Source organism: Pogona vitticeps, chromosome 5 (assembly GCF_051106095.1).
Source record: "Pogona vitticeps strain Pit_001003342236 chromosome 5, PviZW2.1, whole genome shotgun sequence".
In the NCBI taxonomy this organism is placed as follows: Eukaryota; Metazoa; Chordata; class Lepidosauria; order Squamata; family Agamidae; genus Pogona; species Pogona vitticeps.
Genome location: NC_135787.1, coordinates 162,948,765 through 162,973,239, shown reverse-complemented (window position 1 = coordinate 162,973,239; position 24,475 = coordinate 162,948,765). Strand labels below are relative to the sequence as shown.

Sequence of the window (24,475 nt, the reverse complement as noted above, 5' to 3'; positions counted from 1 at the left end):
AAGGAGGGGGCAGAAGGGCGCCCACGCACTATTTAAGGTGAGGAGCGGCTTCTCCAGAGATCGGCTGCGCTGCTTGTTCAGCAAAGGCAAAGACGGGTCATTTTAACCGAGGTTGGTATAAAGGGACCGAGGGAGAGTCAGCTCCCTGGGAAAGGAAGGGTTTTGTGTGGGGTTTTTTTGTTTTTGTTTTGCCTTGACGGAGTTCACAAGAAGGGATCCTAACACCTCGTTGTTTGTCACATATTCTCTCTCTCTCTCTCTCTCTCACACACACACACACTCACACTCACACACACACACGGACTTGTGTTAACGTCGCGACGTTGCGGGGGCGAAAGGAACTAGCAAAGCTGAAGCTTCCTCAACTTGGCCCCTTAAATCTCAGCCAACCCAGGCGCCGGATTCACGGTCTTGGAGAGCCCTGTGTGCCAGACCTCGGGCTTTCTCCGTTGCTGAGGAACTGATATGGAGTAATTCGTGGGTGTCCCTTTAAATAAGCCTGCGCTGGGCCCACCGCCCTCCTCCCACCGCCTTCCTACTCCTCCACCCCCGCGGCGTTAAGCAATTGCGCGATGAGGGAAGGCGAAGACGACGCAACACCCTGCATAACGGACTCCGCCCTAACCAGCGCCTTTAAGAGGTGTGTGGCACATGACCAGAGTCCCGTTTCCCCCCCCCCTTCGCTCGCACACACCTGTTTGTAGAAGAAAAAAAAAAGAAGGGAAGCAACTATGGAGGCTACGGAGTTTTTTTAAAAAACGGTAGCCCTGACGTCTCGCGTGGTTTCGCTCTGAATCGTGCGCGTGCGCGTTGAGGAGTCTGCCGGGAATTTGTTTATCCAAAATGGCTGCCGCAATGGATGTAGATACTCCGAGTGGGACCAATAGCGGTGCTGGCAAAAAGCGCTTTGAAGTGAAGAAGGTGAGGCAGGTGTTGAAGGCTGTAGGTGGAACGAAGAAGCGCGGATTTTATTTGTAGGAGCCGTGTTTCCGGCCTCTTTCTCTAACCGGGAGAATACCTAAGTGGGGCTTTCTGGTCAGCATCCTTCTGGACCAGAGACTGGGAAGGGATTTGCCATGCGGGAGAGTGAGCGGACCAATAAATAGATGGGTTGTTGCTTGGCGATCGAGGGCGGCAAGAGAAATGTTGATCGGGAGATTTCAGTGAGGACTTCGTTTCTGTGGACCTTTCTAGTTGAGTCATATCTGAGCGTGAGTTGCAGTTCCCGACTCTCTGGTTTGGTATAGTGAAGGGGAGAGTTACAGGCTATGCTATCTTTTTTTCAGGGCGTAATGATGCTCCCATATATGTCTCCATATCAGGAAAGTACGTAGATCTTCTGAGTTCAGCTTCTTTTTGGTGAATCACTTCAGAAATGCTCATTTAAGCAGCATGCTAAATATGACAATGCTAGCTTACATGTACCTCCATCACTTTATTTGGTGAAACTGTTAGTTTGATATGAAAAAGTAGGAGGCATCTGGACTTGTTACTGTAGTAACTGAGATAACCTGATAGAAATTTCACTCTGTAGATTTTGTGTGTGTGTGTGTGTGTGTGTGTGTGTGTGTGTGTGTGTGTGTGTGTGTGTACACACACACAAAAGAACTACTAAGGTTAGGCATCATATTTATTATGCTGGACTTAATATGGAGCAAAATTATATTGCTGAAGTCCAAAGGAATTAAGATATATAGGTTCTAATAACTCTCTAATCTAGTAACAGTAGTTACAAAGGTACATCATAATGGATTATTAGATATTTAAAAGTTAGCAAAAGACAATAGTGGTGGGGTTGGGAATCACTATTTTGTCTTAAAATGGCATTTCCTAGTTTGATATATGTTTTTTTTTTCAACTCCTGGTGAATCTCTTTCTACTTCAGTTGTAGTGATCATTACTTTAAAAAATCAAGTACGATAGTTTTCATCAGTATGATGATTGCAGCTGGTTGAGTAAAATATGCATTCATTTAGAATTTATTTTGGCAGTTTGACCCAGCTTCAAAAAGAGTAACAGGACCAGCATTCAGTGCTAACAAGTATTTGAGTAGGGAACAACCAATGAAAGCAAGGTTTACCCTGGCTGTTTAATTTCATTTGTCCATCAATTTGCCAAATGCTTTTCATTCTTTCTCCATCATATTTTATTTCCAGTAGAAAACATTGGACATACTGGGGCCAATCAAATTGTCTGTTGCCAAAATAGAAAACATAATTATTTTCAAAGAATGATATCAGCATTCTGACTTAGATGAAAATGTTAGTCTTTCTCTTTGTAGGTTAGCTGTGTAGAATCATGTTTTTAAGTCCATGCTGAATACAGGATGAATGATATCTTCCCCATCTTCTTAACATACTATGATTTTTACATATAAATTTAGCTCTACTCACATTTTTTTCTATTAACTCAAATAATTATTTCATAAACCATTCTCCCCTTCACTGTACAGTACATTTCAGTGTTTTTTTCTTCTTCTTGCAGTGGAATGCAGTCGCACTCTGGGCTTGGGATATTGTGGTTGACAACTGTGCCATTTGCAGAAACCATATTATGGATCTCTGTAAGTAATGGTAGAGAGTATTATATTGTAGTCACTATAATCAAGTATGTACAGAGGAAGACAGCAAAGGGCAATAAAGGGATGAAAAAGGTAACTTTGCTGCTGACTGTGCAGCTCATGATGAATTGTGAACTTAGGCTACATAGATAGAACAGGGGAGTAATTAAGTTTCAGAGATGGAATTAGTACGCACGTTAAGAGTACATCTGTAATGTACATGTAAACTAGTTTTACAGGCTTCCTCTGAAGAATTGGTTGTTGTGAATTTTTCAGGCTGCTTGGCCATGTTCTGGAGGTTTTTCTTCCTAACCTTTTGCCAGTCTCTGTGGCCGGCATCCTCAGAGGACAGGAGCCAGAATTCTGTCTGTGTTCTGGTGTGGTGTGTGGGATTGTTGAGTATTTTGTAGCTGTGGGATCAGGGTTTTTTCTGTTCAGGAAATTGGGTGTTTCCTGTGATCAGGGTGTTTTTTGTTGTGGGTGTTAGGAAGTTTGGAAGAAAAACCTCCAGAACACAGCCATACAGCCCGAAAAAACCACAATGGCCATCGGATCCTGGCCATGAAGGCCTTTGAGAACACAATGTAGAGATTGTTGCTTTATAGTTTCATTTTCTCAACTCCTATTTTTGGAATACCATGAGGCAGTGATTACAAATCCATTTTAGTTATGCAAAATAACTTCATTTTCTGTGACAGTGCATGTATGGCTATATTTTAAACCTTGCTACTCAGTCGTTTGAGTTGTCTCAGCTTTGTATATTGCTGTGTTTGTTTTTTTAAATATGTAGCCTTTTTATCCTAAACGCTCTTCTCTACTTTTTCTGTGGCTGGTATGTAAAGGTTCATAGTCCATCAATGTTGGTTGCCTTAGTGGCAAGCTGTGATTTGTGTGTGTCTGCTAATATGTCTCTACTCAGAAGACTTGAGTGTGGGAGGGACTTTCCACACTGCCTTCTGTCCTTTAAATTTTGTCAATCCCTGTCACAGCCATATCAAGCCCCAGTCACAGGAAGAAAACCACAGCAGTCTCATCATGCTATTGTTCCACCCAACAGCAAAGAGGCACAGAAGAGTACTGGGAGGAAGAGTGAAGAAGGAGCCAGAAGCTGTAGATATGCTAAAAGAATCTGCAAGAGTAGTTGCCATTGCACAATGCTTAGTTCGTTGTCCTCCCTTTTTTCCCCTGAAGCTGGATTGGGGTAGTGACTGCTGCTTCTGTTCCTCCCAGTTGTTGAGAGAACTGCATCATAGAGGTAGTAATGGTCTCTCTCCACATCTTGGTCTCATGAACATTCTTTGTACAGAAATGAGAGAAACTAACTGCACTTGCATAATCTCACTCACCGAATAGATTTGAAGATACGAAGATTGCAAATGCTCTCTCACACTGAGTGTAATCTGTGAAATGCAAGGAAAGCTTTCTTTATCCTAGCATTCATAGGCCTGTACTACACTGAAGGAAGTTTGTGGATTTATACAAAGAAAATCCAAAAACAATTCTTATGTTCATGATATTAATACATGCAGCATGGTAAAACTGGTCATGTCTTCAAGATAAAAGTTTGCCAATGCACTGTCAAAATACTTTTGTTTCATATGACAATCCCGTAAGGAAAACAGAAGATAGAAATGTATTGAGTTAACAAATTTTGTGCCTCTAAAATTGCTGACATTTATTTATGCAATTTTTATACTCTGGATGGTGAACAAAAATTGATTAACGTGAAACCAGTTAATCATTCCAATAAAATTAGCAACACAGTATGAAAAAGAAAAAATTGTACTTGGAATCATTCATCTTATTCCAGCATTACTCTGATATAATGGGATTGAGCCTTGAATTATTCAGGTAGTTATACTTCCATGAAAATCGATATCAATTTTGTGTCAAGCTTTTGTTAGTAGTACAAACTGGGAATAAGTGCTTACACATTATCATTCTTGATTCAGTACTCAGACTCTAATATGTGGTTAGTATTTAATCCATGGTATCAACTGACACCTAGGTCTTTCATGTAAGTGGCCAAAGATTATCACAATTTAGGTCCTTGTAAACCAGAAACCTCAAAAAATCCTCTATTTTTCCATCCTTGCACTAGGGAATTTGTGCAAATGTGGTTGTCAGAACTGAATCCAAAGAGATGTATCTAGTGTAATAACATTTCTTCAGCACAAGCTCCTAAGAAAGTTTTGCAGTTTAGAACAAAAATTCTTTTCCTAGTTTCATGGTGGTCTGAGATTTTGTAAATACCATGGTTTATGAACCAGAAAAAGTGTATTGGTGCTGAGCATTCCATCATACACTCTCACACTGAGTGCCCTGATGGTTGAAGAATGTAACTTGTATTAATCTAGGGTTCTCTGATATGTCCAGACTGGAAAACTAAATTTCCATTTAAAAAATGCCAGGGTTACACATCTGTCACACTCATATGATATCCAAATTGCTTTTGACTATATTATGGCTGCAAAACTTTGGATGCTCCGGGTGTTGTTGGATTCAAGTTGCTGTCAGCCTTATCCCGTCTGGCCAGTGATGCAGGATGTTGGTAGTATTGATTCATCTCTGGGTCATAGGTTGCCCTGCTCTTCTCTGTCCTAATATGTATCAAATAAAAAACCATTCAGAGTAAATGATGATATGTCCAAGCTGTTTATTTCATACGATGGGCAATAGGAATTTTTGCTCATGTCCAAAATATGAAACTCTTTCAGTTTCATATTTTGATCCCATGTTCTCCAAATGTACATGTGTAATAAGGAAACATTAAGACCTGTCATCTGCTTTTTCTTCTAACATTTTTATCTAAAAACTCTTATCTGTAGTTAGACCAGCATAGATGCTTTAAATCAGCTTTATTGTGCCCATATCATAATAAAGCTGATCTAATCTATTCATGCTGGGCTGCCTGCTAATTTTTAAGCAAATTGATGGCATCCTCCAAGGAAACAGATGCCAACACACCATTGTAGTAGGTCATATATTTGTAGTAGATGTATGCAATATTAACATGCAATAATAATTTAGATCGGGTTTTGCTGGCAGAACCATATCTTCTGTTGTGTTGTTTAAATCCTTATCACATGATATCCATTCATTTTATTAGTAGAATTATTGTTGAAAAATTTCTTTGGCAGGACTTGTATTTTCTACCATAACTTGCTCAAGAGAAAGGTTTTAAATAAGCATCCACAGCTTTACTTTTGCATTGCTACAAATGATAAATATTCCTTAGAGGTACAAGCCAATTTTCATAAGAGGAAATCTTTCTTCTTTAACCTGATATCAGTCTACTCAGCATTGTTCTTTCCCAATAACTCATCAGCAGATGTAAACCCATTATTAATCGTGGGTTATTCATAATTTTATGCTATTTATTTTGATAGTATTGGTTGACCTGGCAGGACAAAGTTCCAACTAGAGTAGTCCTAGAACAAGCTGGAATTTTTAGCATGTATATATTACTGAAACAGTGACGTCTACATTGGTTTGGGCATGTCGTGAGAATGGCTGATGGTCGGATTCCAAAAGATCTGTATGGAGAATTGGTGCAGGGAGACCACAGCTGCGATATAAGGATATCTGCAAGCGGGATCTGAAGGCCTTAGCAGTGGACCTCAACAGATGGGAAACCTTGACATCTGAGCGTTCAGCTTGGAGGCAGGCGGTGCATCAAGGCCTCTCCCAATCTGAAGAGACCCTTGTCCAGCAGACCGAGGCAAAGAGGCAGTCCCAAAACCAGCAAAATCAGGGAGCTGGACAGGGGACAGATTGTATTTGTCTTCAGTGTGGAAGGGATTGTCACTCTCGAATTGCCCTTCTCAGCCACACTAGACGCTGTTCCAAGTCCTCCATACAGAGCACGTTACCATAGTGTCTCGAGACTGAAGGATGCCTAACTATTTATTTTGATGTACGTTGATTCTTCCTATTATTATTCCCAAGTGTAGAGCAACATACTGTCTAATTTCCAGCCCCCTAGGTGGGGCTCCGCTTCTCTGTTGCATGGCTTTGCCCCTGCATGTGTGTACGACTCTACCTTCCACATGCAGGTTCTGCCGCGACCATATCCAAAGGGGCTCAAGCAATTGTTGTGTGCAGTAGGAAAGCTGCACAGAGGAAGGCGGAGACGCAGGCGTGCATCTTAGAGGGAAACTTGGTGTTGAGTATTTAAAAGTAGTATACCAGTTCTTCTGATTATGTTCTAGGACCGGATACATAGCTTACTCAAAGCCACACAGGCTGACTCTTCACCCAGGACGCACAGTGGGGAAGCAAACCTCTGACCCTTATCTGGCAATGCAGCTAGATGCTCCAAATCGCTGAGCTGTCCAGCCAGCTTAAACTAGCATGGTCTTGTATTACTTGCCTATGAGAAGTTAACCTATGAGGAGCCTGACAGGAGTACATGACCTCAAGTGCGCTCTCCATTTTGCTTTCTCCAATAGCTTTTATACTGTGACAGTGGAAGAGATCTTGGTTACATGCTGTTTGGATTACTGTGGAACTCCCTCCCACAGGAGAGTAGGCTGGCTCTTCCTCCCTGTTTATCTAGTGTCAGACAAGTGTCAGGCAGGCTTTTAAGATATAAACCACTTCTGTGGAAAGAATTTTAAAAGAAGAGCTGTCATTTTATCTTTTAAAATGTTTCTTAAATTTTTTAAACAGGACTTTGTTTAGAACATTTTAATATGCTTAATTTTTAAAGAATGATTTTTTAATATTTGTAATTGTTTTAATATGTGTATTTTAAAATTGTTTATAAGCCATCTTGAGTCCTTCTACAAGGAGAAAAATGGGGTAAAAATTAATTAAATGAAATAAGAGTCATCATTAGCAATAGCCATCAGTGAAGCTAACATCCATGAATTTATCTCTATCACCTGTAAACTCATTCAGGTCATCAATTATTACACCATTTGTGACAATGAATTCTATTTTAACTATGTGAAGGAAGTACTGTACTTCTATCTGTCTTAAAACTCCCATCATTTAGTTTCAGGTGAATTTAGAAGTATTTGCTACTGTTTAGAGTAATCCTAGTTTATTGTAACATCTAAACTCATACAAATGATGGGTAATCTTAATCATACTGCTGAAACAAGCTAACTTCAAACTAATTTACAAAGCCAACTTGTTTCAAGAAACCATTTCACAGAGTTAGATGGCCTAGAAGAATTGTTGTTTGGATAGTTGATAAAAATGATGCTTGGAAATATTGTTTGGATAGTTCATTAAAAATTGGTGTTATCTACTCCATCCCTTCTAGTACGTACTCTTCTTCCTGAGTCATCTAAACCAGTGGTTCTTAACCTTTTTGAAAGAAATGCCCCCCTGAGCCATTGAGGAAGTTATCATCGCCCCCCCTCCCTGAGGTGATGATATCTTACCTACCTACCTACCTACCCTCCCTCCCCACCCGGGTGCAAGGCAGCGCTTCACAGGGCGAGGATGAGGACCCAAGAGACACTTTCCTTCCACTTGATCCACACTCAATGCTCCCCTAAAGGAGAAAGGCGAGACGTGGCAGGTAGAAAGAGCTGGATCATCTGGCGGCAGCAGCAGCACCGGATCTACTGCCAGCACTGCGGCTGCAGTTGCCTTCACAGGTTTGGCTTGCTCCAGCGCCCCCCTACCGCCCCCCTTCTGTTCTTTTGCCCCCGCACCGCCCCTTTTCATTCTACCGCCCCCCTGAAAAATGAAATCGCCCCCTGGGGGGCATTATTGCCCACGTTAAGAACCACTGATCTAAACCAGTGGTTCTTAACCTTTGTTACTCGGATGCTTTTGAACTGCAACTCCCAGAAACCCCAGTCAGGACAGCTGGTGGTGAAGGCTTCTGGGAGTTGCAGTCCAAAACTCCTGAGTAACCCAAGGTTAAGAACCAGTGATCTAAACTAGCCATTTTGACCATAGCGATAAACATAATATGAAAGAAAATTAGGTTGAATCAGCATTGTATAAGTTTTGTAGTAAACCTTATGGGAAGGTAACAGCGTTCCGTGTCTAAGTCGCACTGGCCATATGACCACGGTAGATTGTCTTCAGACAAAAACGCTGGCTCTATGGCTTGGAAACGGGGATGAGCACCGCCCCCTAGAGTCGAACACGACTGGACAAAAATTGTCAAGGGGAACCTTTACCTTTTACCTAGTACACCTTATAAGGTGGTTGTGAAAAATTATTTCCAGCCTATGCCCCCATTCAAATGTGCTAGGTCCCCTTAGAGAGCCATAAGGCCCCCATTGAGAATGGCTGTTCCTAACAGCAAATTACAGTCTCTCAAATAAAACCTAGCATATGGTTTTGTCTTTTTCTTAAGCATTTTCATAGTTAACCTCTCTGTTTATCTCTTCAGTTGTACCAATGATATTAGGAAAGCTTATATACTGGCAAAGAAAAAGCACTGGTATCATTGGAAAATTCACTGAAACTTTGTTGCACATGTTGGTGCATTGAAAGGTTAATTTAGCATTCATAAATTAGTAGCCAAGTTCTCTTAATGTCTGTATAAACTGAAATATGTAGATATTAGGGATTGCGTTTCTGATATGTTTTGAACTACTTGAAGTTTCTGAATGTTTATGTAGGCATATAACAGTAACTGAACCTTTCAGTACCATCAGCAGTGGTATTTTTAGGATCTCTTTTGGGGAAAGGAGGGGCAAACTTGATTTGGTTGCACTTCCAAACAGTATGTTTCTGGAAGATGGCACAGTAGACTTCAGCTTAGCCGTACAACACAGATGCTACAGGAAGCTACAGGATTCAGTCATCTCCATCATGCTATTTAATGTCTGTGTGAAATATTGAATGAGATAGTCCTGTGATTCAGAGTGAAGAACCATTAGTGTTCTAGTGATATCCACCTCTGCTTTCACTGGCTCATGACCTGGAGTTTTGTCTTTTCATCTGATCCAAGCATGACAGCGGACATCTTTAATAGGTGATTGGAGTCACTAATTGCCTGAATTAGGGTTAATAAACTAAAAGCCAGATAGCCAATATGAATGCATTGATGGTGGACTGTACAGTTGCCATAGAAATTGTATATGGCATATTGCAAATAGGGTCATACACTTTCGGAGGATCAGAATTACAGCTTTAGTGTACATTTAAATTGAACCCCACTTCTGAAGGTTGAAGTGGCATGTCTTGCTTTCTGCAAGCTCAGACTGATTTGCCGACTTGAACCTGTCTTGAGGGAAAACAGTTCTGCCACAACTGTCCATCAGTAATACCCACGATAAGTTACTGTTGTGCACAGCATGTAAGGATGTTTAAGGAAATTGTTCAAAAGTTGGCAGCCAGGTTATTAACTTGGATTACTGACTTCATCACATTTTGTTGGTGTTGACAGATTTTCACTAGCTTCTGGTTTCCTTCTGTGTGAAGTAAAAATAGTGGGTCTGACCTATAAAGCTTTAGGTATCTTAGAACCTAAAGTCTCTGAAGGGCCTCACAGTCCCTGATGAACTTCACTACTCATTGAAATCAGCAACTGAGACAGATTCTGGTTGCTTCTGGATAGTTCAGTCAGATTTCATTTTTCTTGCCAGTACAAAAAATTCAGAACAAATGTGTATGGAAGTATTGTTAACTTTAAAAGCATGATAACACAGGAGGATTTTTTTTAAAAAGTACAGTTATATTGGGAGGGAATCTATGCTTGAAACTATTGCAGATGGGCAGAAACTGTCAGTACTGTATAGCTACACCTAGTCTACTTCCTTCAGTAATTTCTCATATTATAGTCATTTTATTATGTACCACAAATGTGGACTGGAGAACTGGCTTTTCTGATTCCATATTAAATTATAATTGTCATCACATAGTGTAACTATTTCCTTTATGTTGTAAAACATTCACATTTGATAGAAAAATATCTATTTCTTCATAAGTTGTCCCTCCAGTGTTGTCAAACTCTTTAATCTTGTTCTCACAGGCATAGAATGTCAAGCTAACCAAGCATCTGCTACCTCTGAAGAATGCACTGTTGCATGGGGTGTCTGCAATGTAAGTCTGCAATGTGTTTTTCAACCATTATGAAAACTGACTCTTCCACTTATAATAAATAAATCTAAAATGAAATAATTACACATTTCCATCAAGAAGCACTATTTTTGCAAACTAGACTGACGATGAGCATGAGAATGCAACAAATAAGTGACAGGCAAGGCTGAAGAAATATCAAACAGCATACATGTCAAGAGCAAATGCAGTCATCTTTCTTTTGGGATAAGGGAAGCTAGTTTTTCAGTTCCTCTCAACTAATTATGACTTGCAGGTTTATCTGTCATTGGCCTTGGCCTACTTGGATGATCATAATTGCAATTATACTTATTAATCATCACTTTCCTATGGAAAAAAAACTAAATTCTGTACATATTGAGCTAAATCTGATAATCCCAATTTGAGCAGACTATTAAATCAATGAAACTTAACATACATTTTGCCTTAAGTGCCACTCATTCAGTTGATATATTTTAGCTGAGATGAACAATTTAATTTAGCATAATACTTTTCTTTTTAGCCAACTAGGATATTCTTTGCAAGTTCCACAATCTATGGTAGATTTGAAGAAATCACTTAAGGGAATTAGCTACAGTTGGAGCTGTGTTTCTAATTTTCACTGCGGCTATTCAAGTTGAGAGAATACGAGATGCTTAGTTTTAAAAGCAGTTTGACTTGGTTTGTGGAAACTGCATCTCTGAAAACAGCAAAAGGGCTCTAGGTACATATTGTGCCTGATCACATACAGTACTTAAATATCCACTGTGAGCATATGATTCTAAGAATACAAGGGAATTTTTATCAGATATAATTACTCCCTTTTGCAGTGGAAAGCTTTCTTTCTCCCTTCCCTACCTTTAAAATTTCACTTCCAGTGTATTAGAAAGCTGCTTTGCATAAATATGCCAAAAAGCTCTTTTTTGTCAGGGAGCTCTGAAATGCTCTTGTATGAAGTAGACACAAGGCTGTTCAGACAACCAACATAGGTAGTGGTATCTGTTCTTGATGTTCGTGAGCTTCTTTGGTTCTTTATACAGCTGTGTTCACTTAAACTGTTCCATATCAATATTTCTAATTCTTGATGATCACTTTCTCCCACTGTTCACTACTTGTTCCACCACCTCACTTCCCATTGAAATATATGCAGTTGGCAACATGCTGTTTAAGTAACTTTGGTCTTTCTTCCAGCATGCTTTTCACTTCCATTGTATCTCTCGCTGGCTTAAGACTCGACAGGTGTGCCCATTAGACAACAGAGAATGGGAATTCCAGAAGTAAGTATCCTGTGCTTTTCTAATTAAGAAAATTTAAGTTTGGCATGCCCCTTAATTTGAGCAAGCTATTAGGCTTATTTTGGAGAGCATTCGTTTATAGGGTCTCCATAAGTCAGAGGTGAATTGACAAAAGATAACAAGAACAACAAAATATTCTTATAGTTAGAACTTGTTTTAATACAGTTCTGGCACGGCTATAAAGCAGATGAATGTGTGCAGATCAAGTTTTAATTCTTTAGGCAACTGAGAAAAGTAGCATTGATTAAAAGGACACTTCTATGTGTACTCATGACTAGGCATGCAAAGAATGTTTGATAAATTCAGGTTCTCCTCTGTTTAAACTGCCTTGACTCACTGAAAGACCTTGAGAGAGATTTACATCACCAGCAAGAGAAAATACAAAGAACACTATTTTTTCCTCATCAGATTTTCTCTAATTTGCACATACCGTCTCTGCACAAAACTAGTGTCCTTTCCATTTGAAAAGCAAAGCATACTGCCTCAGCAAACACAGAACAGTTGCCTAATTGCTGAGAAAGAGACAGTTCTTCTGATTCTTCTGATCCTTGAAAGTCCATTCAGCAAAACAGCAGCCATTGTCGTTGAGAGTCTCTCAAAATGCCATGCCTTCTTTGCAGGTTGAAGAGGATACTTTTGCAATTCCTTGTCCTGCCTATAACATCAGTAGAATGGGATTTCAGATCCATATAAATTAAGCCTGTTTTGGCAAAAATGAGTGGATATGACTGAAACAACACATTCATAATCTTTAGAAATTAACTACTACCGCAAAGTTTAAAAATTGGTGCAGGCCCATCCCTGAAATTGTATCCAGTAGTATCTATTTGACGGTCTTAACATTTGCAGGTCCTGATTCATTGATTGTATAGCCGGCTAATGTCAGAGTTCACATTTTGAAAGCTATGCATATGCTAACATAATTACATCTCAGTCCTAAAAGGAGAATAAATCTCTTTCTAGGTATGGACACTAGCAGGAGAGAGAAGATAACAAGTCTATTCTGCATCTAGTTAACCCTCTCACCTTGCAAGTGGCTGTTCCCATCGCATCTGATTTTTTGTTTCATCTTCACATAATTATTGTAAAGTGTAATAAATATTGATGGGTGACTTCCTTGAGTTTTCTTTTATTTGACTGTCTTAAACTGTTGAGTAGATGCATACCAATCATTGGGGATTTCTCTAGGTCCTTTTATTACATTAATAAGTTTTGAATAACATTTTTCTTTCTTTGTTTGTTTATACACATTATATCCACATAAAATAAAAAAGAATGTATCTAGAAGCCTTGTAGCCTACACAGCTAGCTACACCAAAAACCACTACATATACAAATTTATGGAGGTAGGCAGTTCTCCATGATTGCAAACATTATGTCAGTTTTTAAATCCAGAAGGTATAACAGGTCCAAAGGCTCCTGTGAAATATTTTATCATAGGGAAGCTATAAGGAGCTACAAGAGAAGAGGAAGTCTGTAATTTCCAAAAGTCATCTTGCCACTGGCAATTTTTGAAAATTAAAGCCCCCAACGGTTTCCCCATAATGAAAGGATTCTAAAGCAGTTTATTGTTAGGCTGAAACTCCTATGACATCTAGCCAGCATAGTTAATGGGTTTTAAAAATACTTTTTATTTTTGCAGATGAATGCCTGAAATATTCCAGCAATCTTTTAAAAATATACTTAGGGAATATACAATGAAGTACCAAGAAGCACATATATCAGTGTTTCCCAAGCATGAGGGTTGTGACCCCCCAAGGGGGTCACAAAATGTTTTTTGGGGGACTCAAGATGGCTGGATCCTTGACCTTTCAAAGCAGGATATTAAAGTTAGTGTGTATTGGTATGTATGAGAAAGAGATCCTTTAGGGGAGAAAGAACCCTCTACTTTCTGAGAAAGACTGACTTTACCCCATTAAAAATGCATTTTATGTAAATGTGGTTGTGGTATCACAGGTGACTTGGCTATTTTAAAAGGAGATGTGACCCAGAAAAGATTAGGAAACTGACATATATTATTCATGGCAATATGTTCATCTTAAGTGTTTTAACCTTACTCCATGCTAAACATAAGTGATGCACTTCTTTCTCAATCATTAGAAATACTTCTAGACGCCTTATATAAATTCAGTTTAATCATTTGAGAGATATCTTTTAGGATCAAACTACTTAAATATGTTAATACTACTTGACACTAACAAAATAATCATTTAATAAACAATGTTGATATTTTATAATTATCAACTGGCATGAGCTCAGATTTTGACCAATTAATATTCTTCCAAAATTATCAATAATTTGTATTAATTCCAGTATAGATATTTTTAACCTACTAATAACTAGTAATTAATCATTTGCATATAAAGCTACATTTAATACTACTTGTTCATGAACAAAGCCATAGATCGGCCTATTCTGTCTGATAGCACATGCCAGTGGTTCCAAACATAAATAACACTAAAGACAAGGGACATCTCTGTCTTGTACCTCTCTCCAAATGAAACATATCAGAAGGGACTCCATTTACCCTTACTTGTGATTTAAGTCAGTAATATAACATTTTAATCCATTTTACAAATTCTTCTGGAACTCCAAATTCTTCTAAAGTAACAAACATACATTGCCAATATATTTTATCAAATGCTTTTCCAGCATGCAATACAATCAGTGCAGCTGGATCCAATCTATTTTTGAAAGCTGCCAAACTAGTTACTTGTAGTTGCTCCCTGTCTGCTGAACAAAACTCGTTTGATCTGGATGTACTATTGTTGATCTTGTTAGCCAAAACTGCAGTTAATATTTTAGCATCTACATCAATTAAGGAGACTGATCTGTAATTTGTTCAGTTAGTATGGTCTTTACCAGGCTTAGGTATAAGAGAAATATATGCACTGTACCTTGAAGGACATTGAAGGATTCAATGATTAACATGAACAAGCTTGAGGGCCAGAAAATCCATATATTTCTTGTACCAATTCAATAGGGAAACTGTCTGGTCCTGGTGTTTTTTCATCTTTCATTTTCAAAATAATCCCTTTAATTTTTTCTGTCCTAATGGTCTTGAAAGGATCTTGTTTTCCTGTGTATTTAGTTGTGGAAGAATCAGCTGCAAGAAGAAAGATTCAACTTCACAACCTATAGTGGCATTGTTTTTCTATATAATTTAGTGTAATACTTCTGAAATGCTAAATTTATTTGTCTTGGTATTGTATATGAAATATTTTGATTCCCTTTTATCAAGGGAACATACGGTAATTCCAATTTTTGATTGCTTTAAACAAGATGCCAACATTTTATCTGTTTTCTCATCACTTTCCTGATATCTCTGGCACACACATATCAATGCAAGTTTCAGCTTTAGCAGAGCATAAGTTATTACATTCATATTTAACTTGTGACCTTTGAGAAAAAACTAGAGAATCTTGTAAATTGACTTAGAAGAGAGTTCACTGTCTTTTCCAAATTTTCTTCCTGATTAGTTCTGCTTTATTTCTTGTGTGAAACATGTCAAAATGCTATCTCAAATATACGCCTTACACGCCTATCAATAAAGTATGAAGAGGTTGTGCCTTCATTCTGCTCAAAATATTCTTTAGGTTTGGATCACATCTGTTTCTTAAAATTGTCATCATTCAAAAGTACAACATTTAGACATGAGCCAGAGTTTTTGACCGCAGCAGTTAGCATTATAATGAAGGATACAGAGCATGGTCTGAAATTTCTGTCTCATTTACCTGACACGTTATCATATATCGAAGCAAATGATAAAAAAAATCTAACCTAAAATAATTTTGATGCACCAATGAGAAAAATATATAATCTTGTGTACAGTGTAGTATCCACCAAACTTCAATCCCAGGTAGCCAGCTCAAGGTTGACTCGGCCTTCTGTCCTTCCAAAGTCAGTACAATGAGTACCCAGCTTGCTTTAGGGGGGCAATGTGTAGTGTGCATAATTAACTTGTAAAGCACCCATAGAGTGCTTGAAGCACTGTGGGGCAGTATATAAGCAGCACACTTTGCTTTAAAAAAAAAAAAGAAGATCCTATCGTATCTTTATATTCTACAAGATATTCTCTTGCAATAATGCCACATTTGCTGTAAGTTTTTTAAGTTTAGAAAGTTCCTGTTTTCTTTTCTCCGGGGAATGTAGTCCTTTAATATTCCATGTAATAAAATTTAATGCCATTGTGAGTGTATAGCTATAGTCATAGTAACGCTATACCCTAATATATATTATATCAGTAATAATAACAGTAAGGAAACATTTAAAACAAACTTTTTTAAAAAAGAGAATATATTTGGATAAACTATGAGAACATTCATCTTTCCATATTGAAGGCCCTAATAGTAAATATTGGTAGTCAACAATTAGTTTAATCACCAATATAACAATTAGTCTTTGTAAAATGGTGAAATCTACTATATTATAAAGACCAAGAAAAAAGGAAAATAAAAAATGACAGCCAAAAGAAAAACAAATGAAAATAAAAATAGACACCAAAAAGAGAAAAAAACATGCTAAAAACACAGACGGTCAAACTAATACTTTGCCTTCTAGCTCAGGATGGCAACACAATCCACTCCCTCAGCTTTTTCCTCCCATTGGCTACATAATTCTACTTTTTATGTCTATGTATAAATGTAGACGCTAGAATCATTAACTTTCAATGTTAATTGTGTGGAAAACATAGTAGAAATTGTGGACTCTGGATCAGGATTTCATGTAGGTACTTCATATAATTCCAGTCCAGCTAAAAATGAGGCGAAGTTTAACTTTGCAGCTTCTTGCCTATCTCACTGTTTTGACTTTTCTCCTAGTGCTGACCCCATCAGTACCATGTCCAAAGTCCATTCCAAGAATATACTTTTCTGCATCCTCAGGCTTAAGAAAATGCAGCAGTTGGGAGACAGATCAAATGCAAAAGACTGCTGGAAATTGATTTTTTGTGTTGTTGTAAATGGCTTTCTCTGCTAAAGCTGAATCTGGAAATATCAAGACTGTGGTGGTGTTCTGATCCCCAAAATAGCTTCCCCTTCTTCCTGACACATTGTAAGAAAAACGTTAATGGAAAAACTCAGAAATCACAAGAAACAGAGTAGGTCTGTAATCCACTGATAGTTTGGTGGAGTAGAGAATCCATTATCAGGTCTTCCTATCTGATATCAGAACACTGTCAATTTCTTACACAGATTCTCCATTCGTCCTAGTTATTATAATTGGTTTCAGACCACATATTCAAACCATTAAACGTTAAACAGACTTATCAAATCAACCTTATTGATTTTATTAGTAAAATCAATCTGTGCTTATTAAACATTGTGATACATGGGTTTAACTTACCATATTTTTTTCATGTATACGACCCCCCAATATATAAGATGACCCCCTAATTTTTACCCTTGCCAGAGGCAGAGCAGTCAATGGGCAGCCGCAAGGGGTGGCCCAACGCGGCTGTTCCTCCGTCTCTGTCTCCTCCTCCTGCTGCCTCCGCCGACTGCTGGGGCTTATATCCAGCTCATGCTGCCTTGTCTTCTGGCCAAAGGAGGCGATCGGCAGTCAATGGGCAGCAGCAAGATGTGGCCAAGCGGGGCTGCTTCTTTGCCTCAGTCTCCACCTCCTGCTGCTGAGCCCGCAGGTGGTGCTGGAAGAGACTGGAGCAGGAGGTGGAGACTGAGGCAAAGAAGCAGCCCCGCTTGGCCGCCTCTCGCTGCTGCCCATTAACTGCCGCCGCCAGATCACCTCCTCCAGCGATCATCTCCTTCAGGCAGGGGACAAAAGTGGCGACATGAGCTGGAGGTAAGCCCCAGCAGTGGTGCTGGAGGGGGCGACTGGATGGTGGAGGCAGCAGTCAATGTGCAGCCACAAGAGGCAGCTGAGCACGGCTGTTCTTCTGCCTCCGTCTCCTGCTGCCGCCTTCTGTGTATACAACGACCCTCAATTTTTCCTCTAATTATTTTAGGAAAAAGTGTCATTTTATACACTGAAAAATACGGTATATTCATTTGTTGATACAGATTAGGGACTAATCTCTACACTGTGTTTGTAACCATTGGTACAACAGATTCCATATTTGAAAATATTCTGAATCTTCTTTTTAAATTTCAATGTAAGTCTATCCATTTCCACACAGTCCAAAATCATCTTAGGTATTTCTTCATCTGTAGGTATGTCTTCATTCTTTCAGTGTTGTGCCCATACAACCCTAGCTGCTGTCAAAATAGGCAATATTAAATATACATTTTGTTTAGATTGGAAAGTGGAAGATGAACATGTGAAAGAAACAATGGTAAATGGGCAAAAAATGAATGTAACATTGAATTAGAAAAATGGCCAAAGCTGTGGAATAGAAATTGTAAAATGACAATGGCAACATCTTATAAAGAGAACTTATATAAAATGTTTTATAGATGGCACCTACCACCTGCTAGATTAGCTAACATGTTTTCTAATATGTCTAATAAATGTTGGAAATGTGATAAAAAAGCACATACAGGTACTTATTATCATGTATGGTGGACTTGTGATAAAGTTAAAAACTTTTGGATTTAAAATATATACACGGCTTGTTAAAATGTTAAAAAACATATAGACTTTAATCCAGAATGGTTTCTATTAGGTATAATACTGAAAATTTTGATAAACAAAATGTATATTTAACCTTATTGATTTTTAATGTACTTTGCAGAAAGTTAATGCTTAGGAATTTAAGTAGCGGGCATTAGATTTCATGTTCAGACATGGAATGCTTTCTGTACTTTACTTTCTCAGTATTAATCAGCATGACTAGGCCTTTATGTTCATCTTAGTACACCATCATTAATGACGACTTGCATTTACATGGCTGTTTTTTGATGAGTCAGGAAGGAACAAAAGCCAGTCTTTCCTATCTTTCCTGTTCTTCAGGTATTTGTCTTGTCCTCCTTCCGGTAGCCTAGTTCCAAGCCCATACAGAGCCTTTGATAGTCTCAGTCTTCAACTGTATAGATTGCATTCAAACATACTAGCAGTACCTCTAATTCACAATGAACTATGAATCATCTAGTGAGCAGAAATGTAAATTGTCTTAGTCTCTCTTGTATAATATCTATATCTGATGTAAATCTCAACTTTGAAAAAAATATATTTACATAATCATTCTGTCATTGTTTTGGTAAACAGTGTTTAACATGCCTTGCACAAAATAAGCATTTAAAATGGGGCAGAAATCCAATACAAATGAGCTCTTCAGTTCTATAAAAAAGTGACACAATTTTATAACTAAGTTGAAGCCACGACAGTTATGAGGACAGCAATTGTCAGTCTTGGATAATGTAACTATCAGCTATGGCTTGATCCAAAGGGATCCTTCTGTTATTCTCTACACATTTGCTGTATTTGGCTGGCCATCAACAGAGATTCTTGGGAAGGCTTAAAGAGTAAAACGCAAAATATGTTCAGTGTTAATAATCTGGTAATAGGAAACAGAAATAAAAACTAGCCAAGATAGAAAGGTTTGCAGTTCAATTCTTTAAAGCACATTAATGCAACAAGAGCCCTTTGTTTAAAGGTTATATGTATAATAATAAAGATGTCTTCATAAAAATTAACACTGAAAAGACCACAAATGTCTCTTTGGAAAGGCTGTGCTGCATGTGGGATGCCACCACAAAGAAAGGTCTAACTAACAGCTATCTACAACACTTCACTTGATGGGGTGAACATGTAGAACAGAGCATATCGGGGATCACATGGGTGTACAAAAGACAATGTGGTTTTTCAGGTAAGCTATGAAATCTGTAGTGGCTTGGGTAAAAGATAAAATGATCATTATAGTTGGGACCTAGCTGGAAACCAGTGTCACCAGTGAAGCATTGGCATAATACAATGGTGTAGCTGGCACAGCATTAGCATAATATGTACATAACACTCATTCCCAGTCAATAATCTACCTCTGTATTGAAGCATCTGCAGTTTTTAAAGGTGCCACATGCATTAATACTATCTATCAACATTCTTTCCATCTTGTATGGAATAAGCCTCAATATGGTGCTGATATTAGCATACTGACAAAAACTTGGTCCAGATGACCTCTCCAAATGGTTTCATGCACATTTAAAACTGTGTATGTTGGGGTGGGGGAATAAGTCTTTGCGAAAATTAAAGAATACAACTGCCAAGCAAAATAACATCAAAGCATAACTTTCCACAAACAGCCATTCCTGTGGGGAAATCCCCAGGGAACCCTGCTTGGAAGCCAGCCAAGCAGCAGTTGCATGAAAACCAGGGAGAGATCTCTGATAAATGAAGACACTGCAGACTTTATCTTGTTAGTATTCAGGTACCGGTAGAGAAGAAGAAGAAGAAGAAGATGGCTACCTTCTTCCCCCCAGACGTTTTTATTAAGCACGCAAAACAAGCAAAATTAGCATAAGATAAGAATTTGGCCATAGAGGTGTTGTGTGGTTATCAGTCTTAAGGCATTCCACGCCTGCGCAGAGAGAGAATCATAGAACAATGCATCTTTATACTACAATAACTTGATTATGCTAAACACCAGTGATGTATCCCTTAATAGCCACAAGATGGAACTTTAAACTACAAAATCCCCACACATTCCAGCATAACAACCAGGAATGCCTCCTATACCCACTCAGATAACCTGTCCAGAAGGATAGGATATTGTGAACCTGAAAAGCCACAGAAAGGTCTAGGGAAAACAACAGAATCATATTCCCCCCACTCTCCTGACATTTCAGACTGACCAAGGTAGTTTCTGTTTTACCACCAGGCCTGAAGCAGGACTGAAACTGATGTTTTAAAAATAGGTTTTGTCCAAGAGTAGCTAGAGTTCACCAGCCACCTGGAGCACTTTGTTTAAAAAGGGAATTTCAGCTCCCGGGCCATAATTGTTAGTATCTTCCAGGTGTCAGCAGTTTTTTTCCCCAAGAGTAGCAGGGCTACAACTTCTGTTAAAGAAGCTGGAACTTCTCCCTCTCTCACTGTGGCATTTGCATCTTGGATTCAGCCAGTTGTCCTCTTCCTGTTGGACTGAACAAGCCACAAGGAACAGGTTGAGCATACAAGTTGTTGCCTGGACTTCCTCTTTTCCACCTACACTTTAATTATTCTTTAAACACATTTTAAAGGTTTGAAAACCCATTCTTCTCTTTTCTCTGCATAATCCAACACTTGTGGCTTAACAGTATATATGCTGCATATTGGATGAAGACAAAGCTTTTTCTACAATTTGAATTCAGTAGATGTTGCTCAGACCAGAAAAGGACTGCCTGCCTGTCCTTTGACTATATTGAAAAACTTAAAATTCACTCTAAATGGCCACAATCCTACTCACATTCACAAAAGGTTTGCAGAACTTGTTGTGGCTAATTGTAGCTAAATATGCCAGCTCATACATCCAAATCCACAATGAAAGTATATTCCATTATCTCATCAATCAGCTACAATTAGCCACAGCAATTTGCACAAATCTTATGGGAACATCAGTAGGTTTCTGGCCAATGTCTATAAAAAGTATGACTGTTGTTGAACTGTTTCATGTCTTTCAATAAAAATTCATTATGCTGAAGGGCCTATCACTAGCAACCTAAACGATTATATATTCTAGTTGTTCCTCTGGTACTAAAGACTGGACATTATCATAGATATTTTTTATTGTGAATGCAGTAGCTCTAAACCATTCAATTTCTGTCATAATCATAAATTATTATTCCTGTACTTCTTTTCGTATTTATTTTAAATGTAATTATTAGATGTAACAGTCTACTTTTTAATTCCTCATTACTTGGTCAATTGATTCTTTCTTCATTTGTGTATGTCTCATGATTTCTTGGTCCTTGTTAATTTACTTTGAAAGACTGTGCTTTAGTGGGTAGTGTGTCAAAATAGGACTAGGGAGACCTTGGTTCAAATCCCCACTAAGTCATGCAAACTCTGTGGGAAATTATGACAAACCAAATGTACTACACACATTAAAAGAATAATGGATCTTCACTAAGTTTCCTACTTCTGTATATTGTTTGTACCATCATTTTTTCCTGGCTCCTCTAGTGTCTGTTTCAGATGTTTTTATCCAATTATTTGTATTTGGTGCTATCTTTATTTTTCCATTTCTTTTTTCATTAACCATATTTTTTCTTCTACTACTTCTTTGTTTCATATACATTTCTATGGTTGAAGTTATTTTTGGTCACATCTGCCAGTGCTTCCATCAATATACAGCAAGCAGCATTTCTTTCAGAGCAATCTGAAATAAGGTGGCATGTCTAGCCATAGAGTCAAGGGACAGAAGTCTGATTCTCCAGTTTGCCTCCTGGAAGGAAATTGTATAGTCCTAGAGAGACACCAGAAGGAGGGACTGGTTAACCTCATCTGTATATTTATACCTAAGAAACTCTGCCACAAGTCACTGTAAGTAAGAATCAGCATGATGACAGAGTTATTATTAATTTGATTATTAATTGGAATTTGATCTTATGCCTTCATAAATCCTCTCTTTAGCAACAATTTATGCACTACGGCATAGCTGTTTCTTCTTCGTGGCCTCTGTGAATGCACACAATTGGGTTTGGACTGTGCCTGTGCAGGACTCCTCAGAATATTCTAGAGCTTAAAACATGTGATTAATAGTACGTTTCCCTGTGGCGCACATGCTCCGCCCGCCCATAATACCTCAGTTCCTTTTTGTCACCGCTGCGATTGGACTTCTTTGTACCTAGAGCTGTTTTTTCTTCCAATTACCTGGTAGTGATTCTGGTCTGGCTTTTTGATTATCATCCGTATCTCTGAAAATTTTGATCTTGGATAGTTTACGAATTACAATTTTTGGATTCTGATTTTGTGAAGGAGATCAGGAGGCAAATGAGCCGTCCTCAGCATCAAGAACATCCAAGGAGGAGAAAGACACTAATGAGAAATGACCCATACCTTGGGTGTGAAAAAGCCATTTTCTCCTTATCTGTCTCTTTTAACAGAATTTGCCAATAACTTTGTTAGATCTAAAAACGATAAGTACTCCACCCCTCCTAATCTTTCTAACAAGTCTTCTATTTTTGGCATGGAGTATGCATCAAACTTAGATACTTCATTTAACTTTCTGAAGTTTATATACAACCGTACACTCCCGTCGGGTTTGGTCACATCTCTTCTTCCTGCCAAAATAGAGGAACTGTCAGTAATTTCAAAAGAACTCAATCACAGATTTACACATTGTTTCTTCGGCTTTTGACCTACAAACTGATTACTGATTCTCCCTTTTGGATTACAGACTTGATCGTGATTATTTGGATACCGATTCTCGGCTTGGATATCGGACAGTTCTTTACATTTTCCAGAAGTCTTCCTTCTTTTTCCCCTTCCCTCCTCTCCCTGGGTTTGACAAATTTTATGGCCTCCTCAGGTCCATTTAAGCAGTGTACTTTGTGTGCCAATAAGATCCCCTTCACAGATGGCCACAACTGCTGTTGTTTTGTTTGGGAGAAAGGCACTAAACTCACTCCTCTCAGTGCAAGAAGTTAACCAAGCTGGCCCTTAAGCTCCTCTTGCAGAGGCTTAGATCGTACCGCTGGGAAAAATCACTTTCCCCATCAAGCCCAGCAGCCATGGAGTCAGCCTTGGTTCTGCCTCCTACCCCTCGACCTGAATCCGTTGCTTCTTTGGTCCTGGCTACTCCATCCCCGAGAACATCCTCTAAATCTTCTAAGCAGACATCTTCGGCATCGACATTGAAGAAGACTTCGACGTCAATGTTGAAACCACCATCTGCAGAAGGTCACAAGAAAAAGAAAATGGTCAGTAAGCAAAAGAAGGACAAGCATTCCTCCAACTTTGCCCAACCTCAAAAAATTCCTCCAATTTCAGCTTCGCTTCCATCACCCATACTTGAGGAATCATCTCGAGACCTACCAGATCCAGACTCCCTCTCTGAAGGGATTGGCTCCGTACCACCTCCACAGGCTCAGGCTTCTGTTTCAATACCGAGCCAGTCTCCGAACCAAGGCCATCTTGAGGCTGATGTCATCTCCAGCCCAGCCTCTGCCCATTCGAGTCCTATGTCTGTTTGGCGGGCAACAGTAATTCGTCTATCAAATTCAGAGGTGTCACACCAGCAGTTTCCTCCACAGAAACGAACAACCAAATGTTGGCACATTTCTCCAGCCTGATGATACCCTCAACATCAGGAAGTGGTTGTTTTTCCTCACCCCTCTCAGCGTTGAGTTCTGTTGGAGTACGAGAAACCTTTATATGTGGAGGTCAATCGAAGGGGTGATTGACGTCAATACCATGACGACGACTTCGACTTCAATCCCTATTACAAGACTGAAGAGTATGGAAGACATAAAAGAGTGTGATATATCTATGCCTCTTCTTCCTCCACGTCATCCTCTCCCCCTTGACGTCAGTATCAAGCTTGTTATCAGCTCGAGCCCCCATCATCGAAGCCAATGACTAAACATCACTCTTCACATCAGCAAGTGCTCCACACGTCAAAGAGGTCCCATGCCCCTTTGGTACCGGCCTCGTCTGTCTCTCAGGGCACTTTGCATGCTTGATCTACTCACCAGGCACCACCCTCGCAGATCCATCATCCCCCTAAAGTGAGTACTTT

The 24,475-nt window shown here is 38.9% G+C and overlaps 1 protein-coding gene and 2 long non-coding RNA genes across 3 annotated transcripts; 1 reads left to right on the top strand and 2 right to left on the bottom strand.

The window, feature by feature from the left end:
• The first annotated feature begins 534 nt into the window (after positions 1-534).
• RBX1 (ring-box 1) lies at positions 535-12,980 on the top strand. Its single transcript, XM_020787923.3, has 5 exons — positions 535-921; positions 2,485-2,563; positions 10,509-10,579; positions 11,765-11,850; positions 12,832-12,980. Exons 1-5 carry the CDS (start codon positions 844-846, stop codon positions 12,842-12,844), a joined length of 327 nt encoding a protein of 108 aa, XP_020643582.1. The 5' UTR covers positions 535-843; the 3' UTR covers positions 12,845-12,980.
• LOC140707326 (uncharacterized) lies at positions 11,943-14,974 on the bottom strand. The gene is made up of 2 exons (XR_012087279.2): positions 14,766-14,974; positions 11,943-12,523 (listed from the first exon to the last, which is right to left on the bottom strand). It is a non-coding gene; the product is annotated as an uncharacterized LOC140707326 (long non-coding RNA).
• A 5,830-nt stretch (positions 14,975-20,804) lies between these two features.
• LOC144583090 (uncharacterized) lies at positions 20,805-23,975 on the bottom strand. The gene is made up of 4 exons (XR_013536682.1): positions 23,773-23,975; positions 23,498-23,628; positions 22,987-23,018; positions 20,805-20,898 (listed from the first exon to the last, which is right to left on the bottom strand). It is a non-coding gene; the product is annotated as an uncharacterized LOC144583090 (long non-coding RNA).
• Between the last annotated feature and the right edge of the window lie 500 nt (positions 23,976-24,475).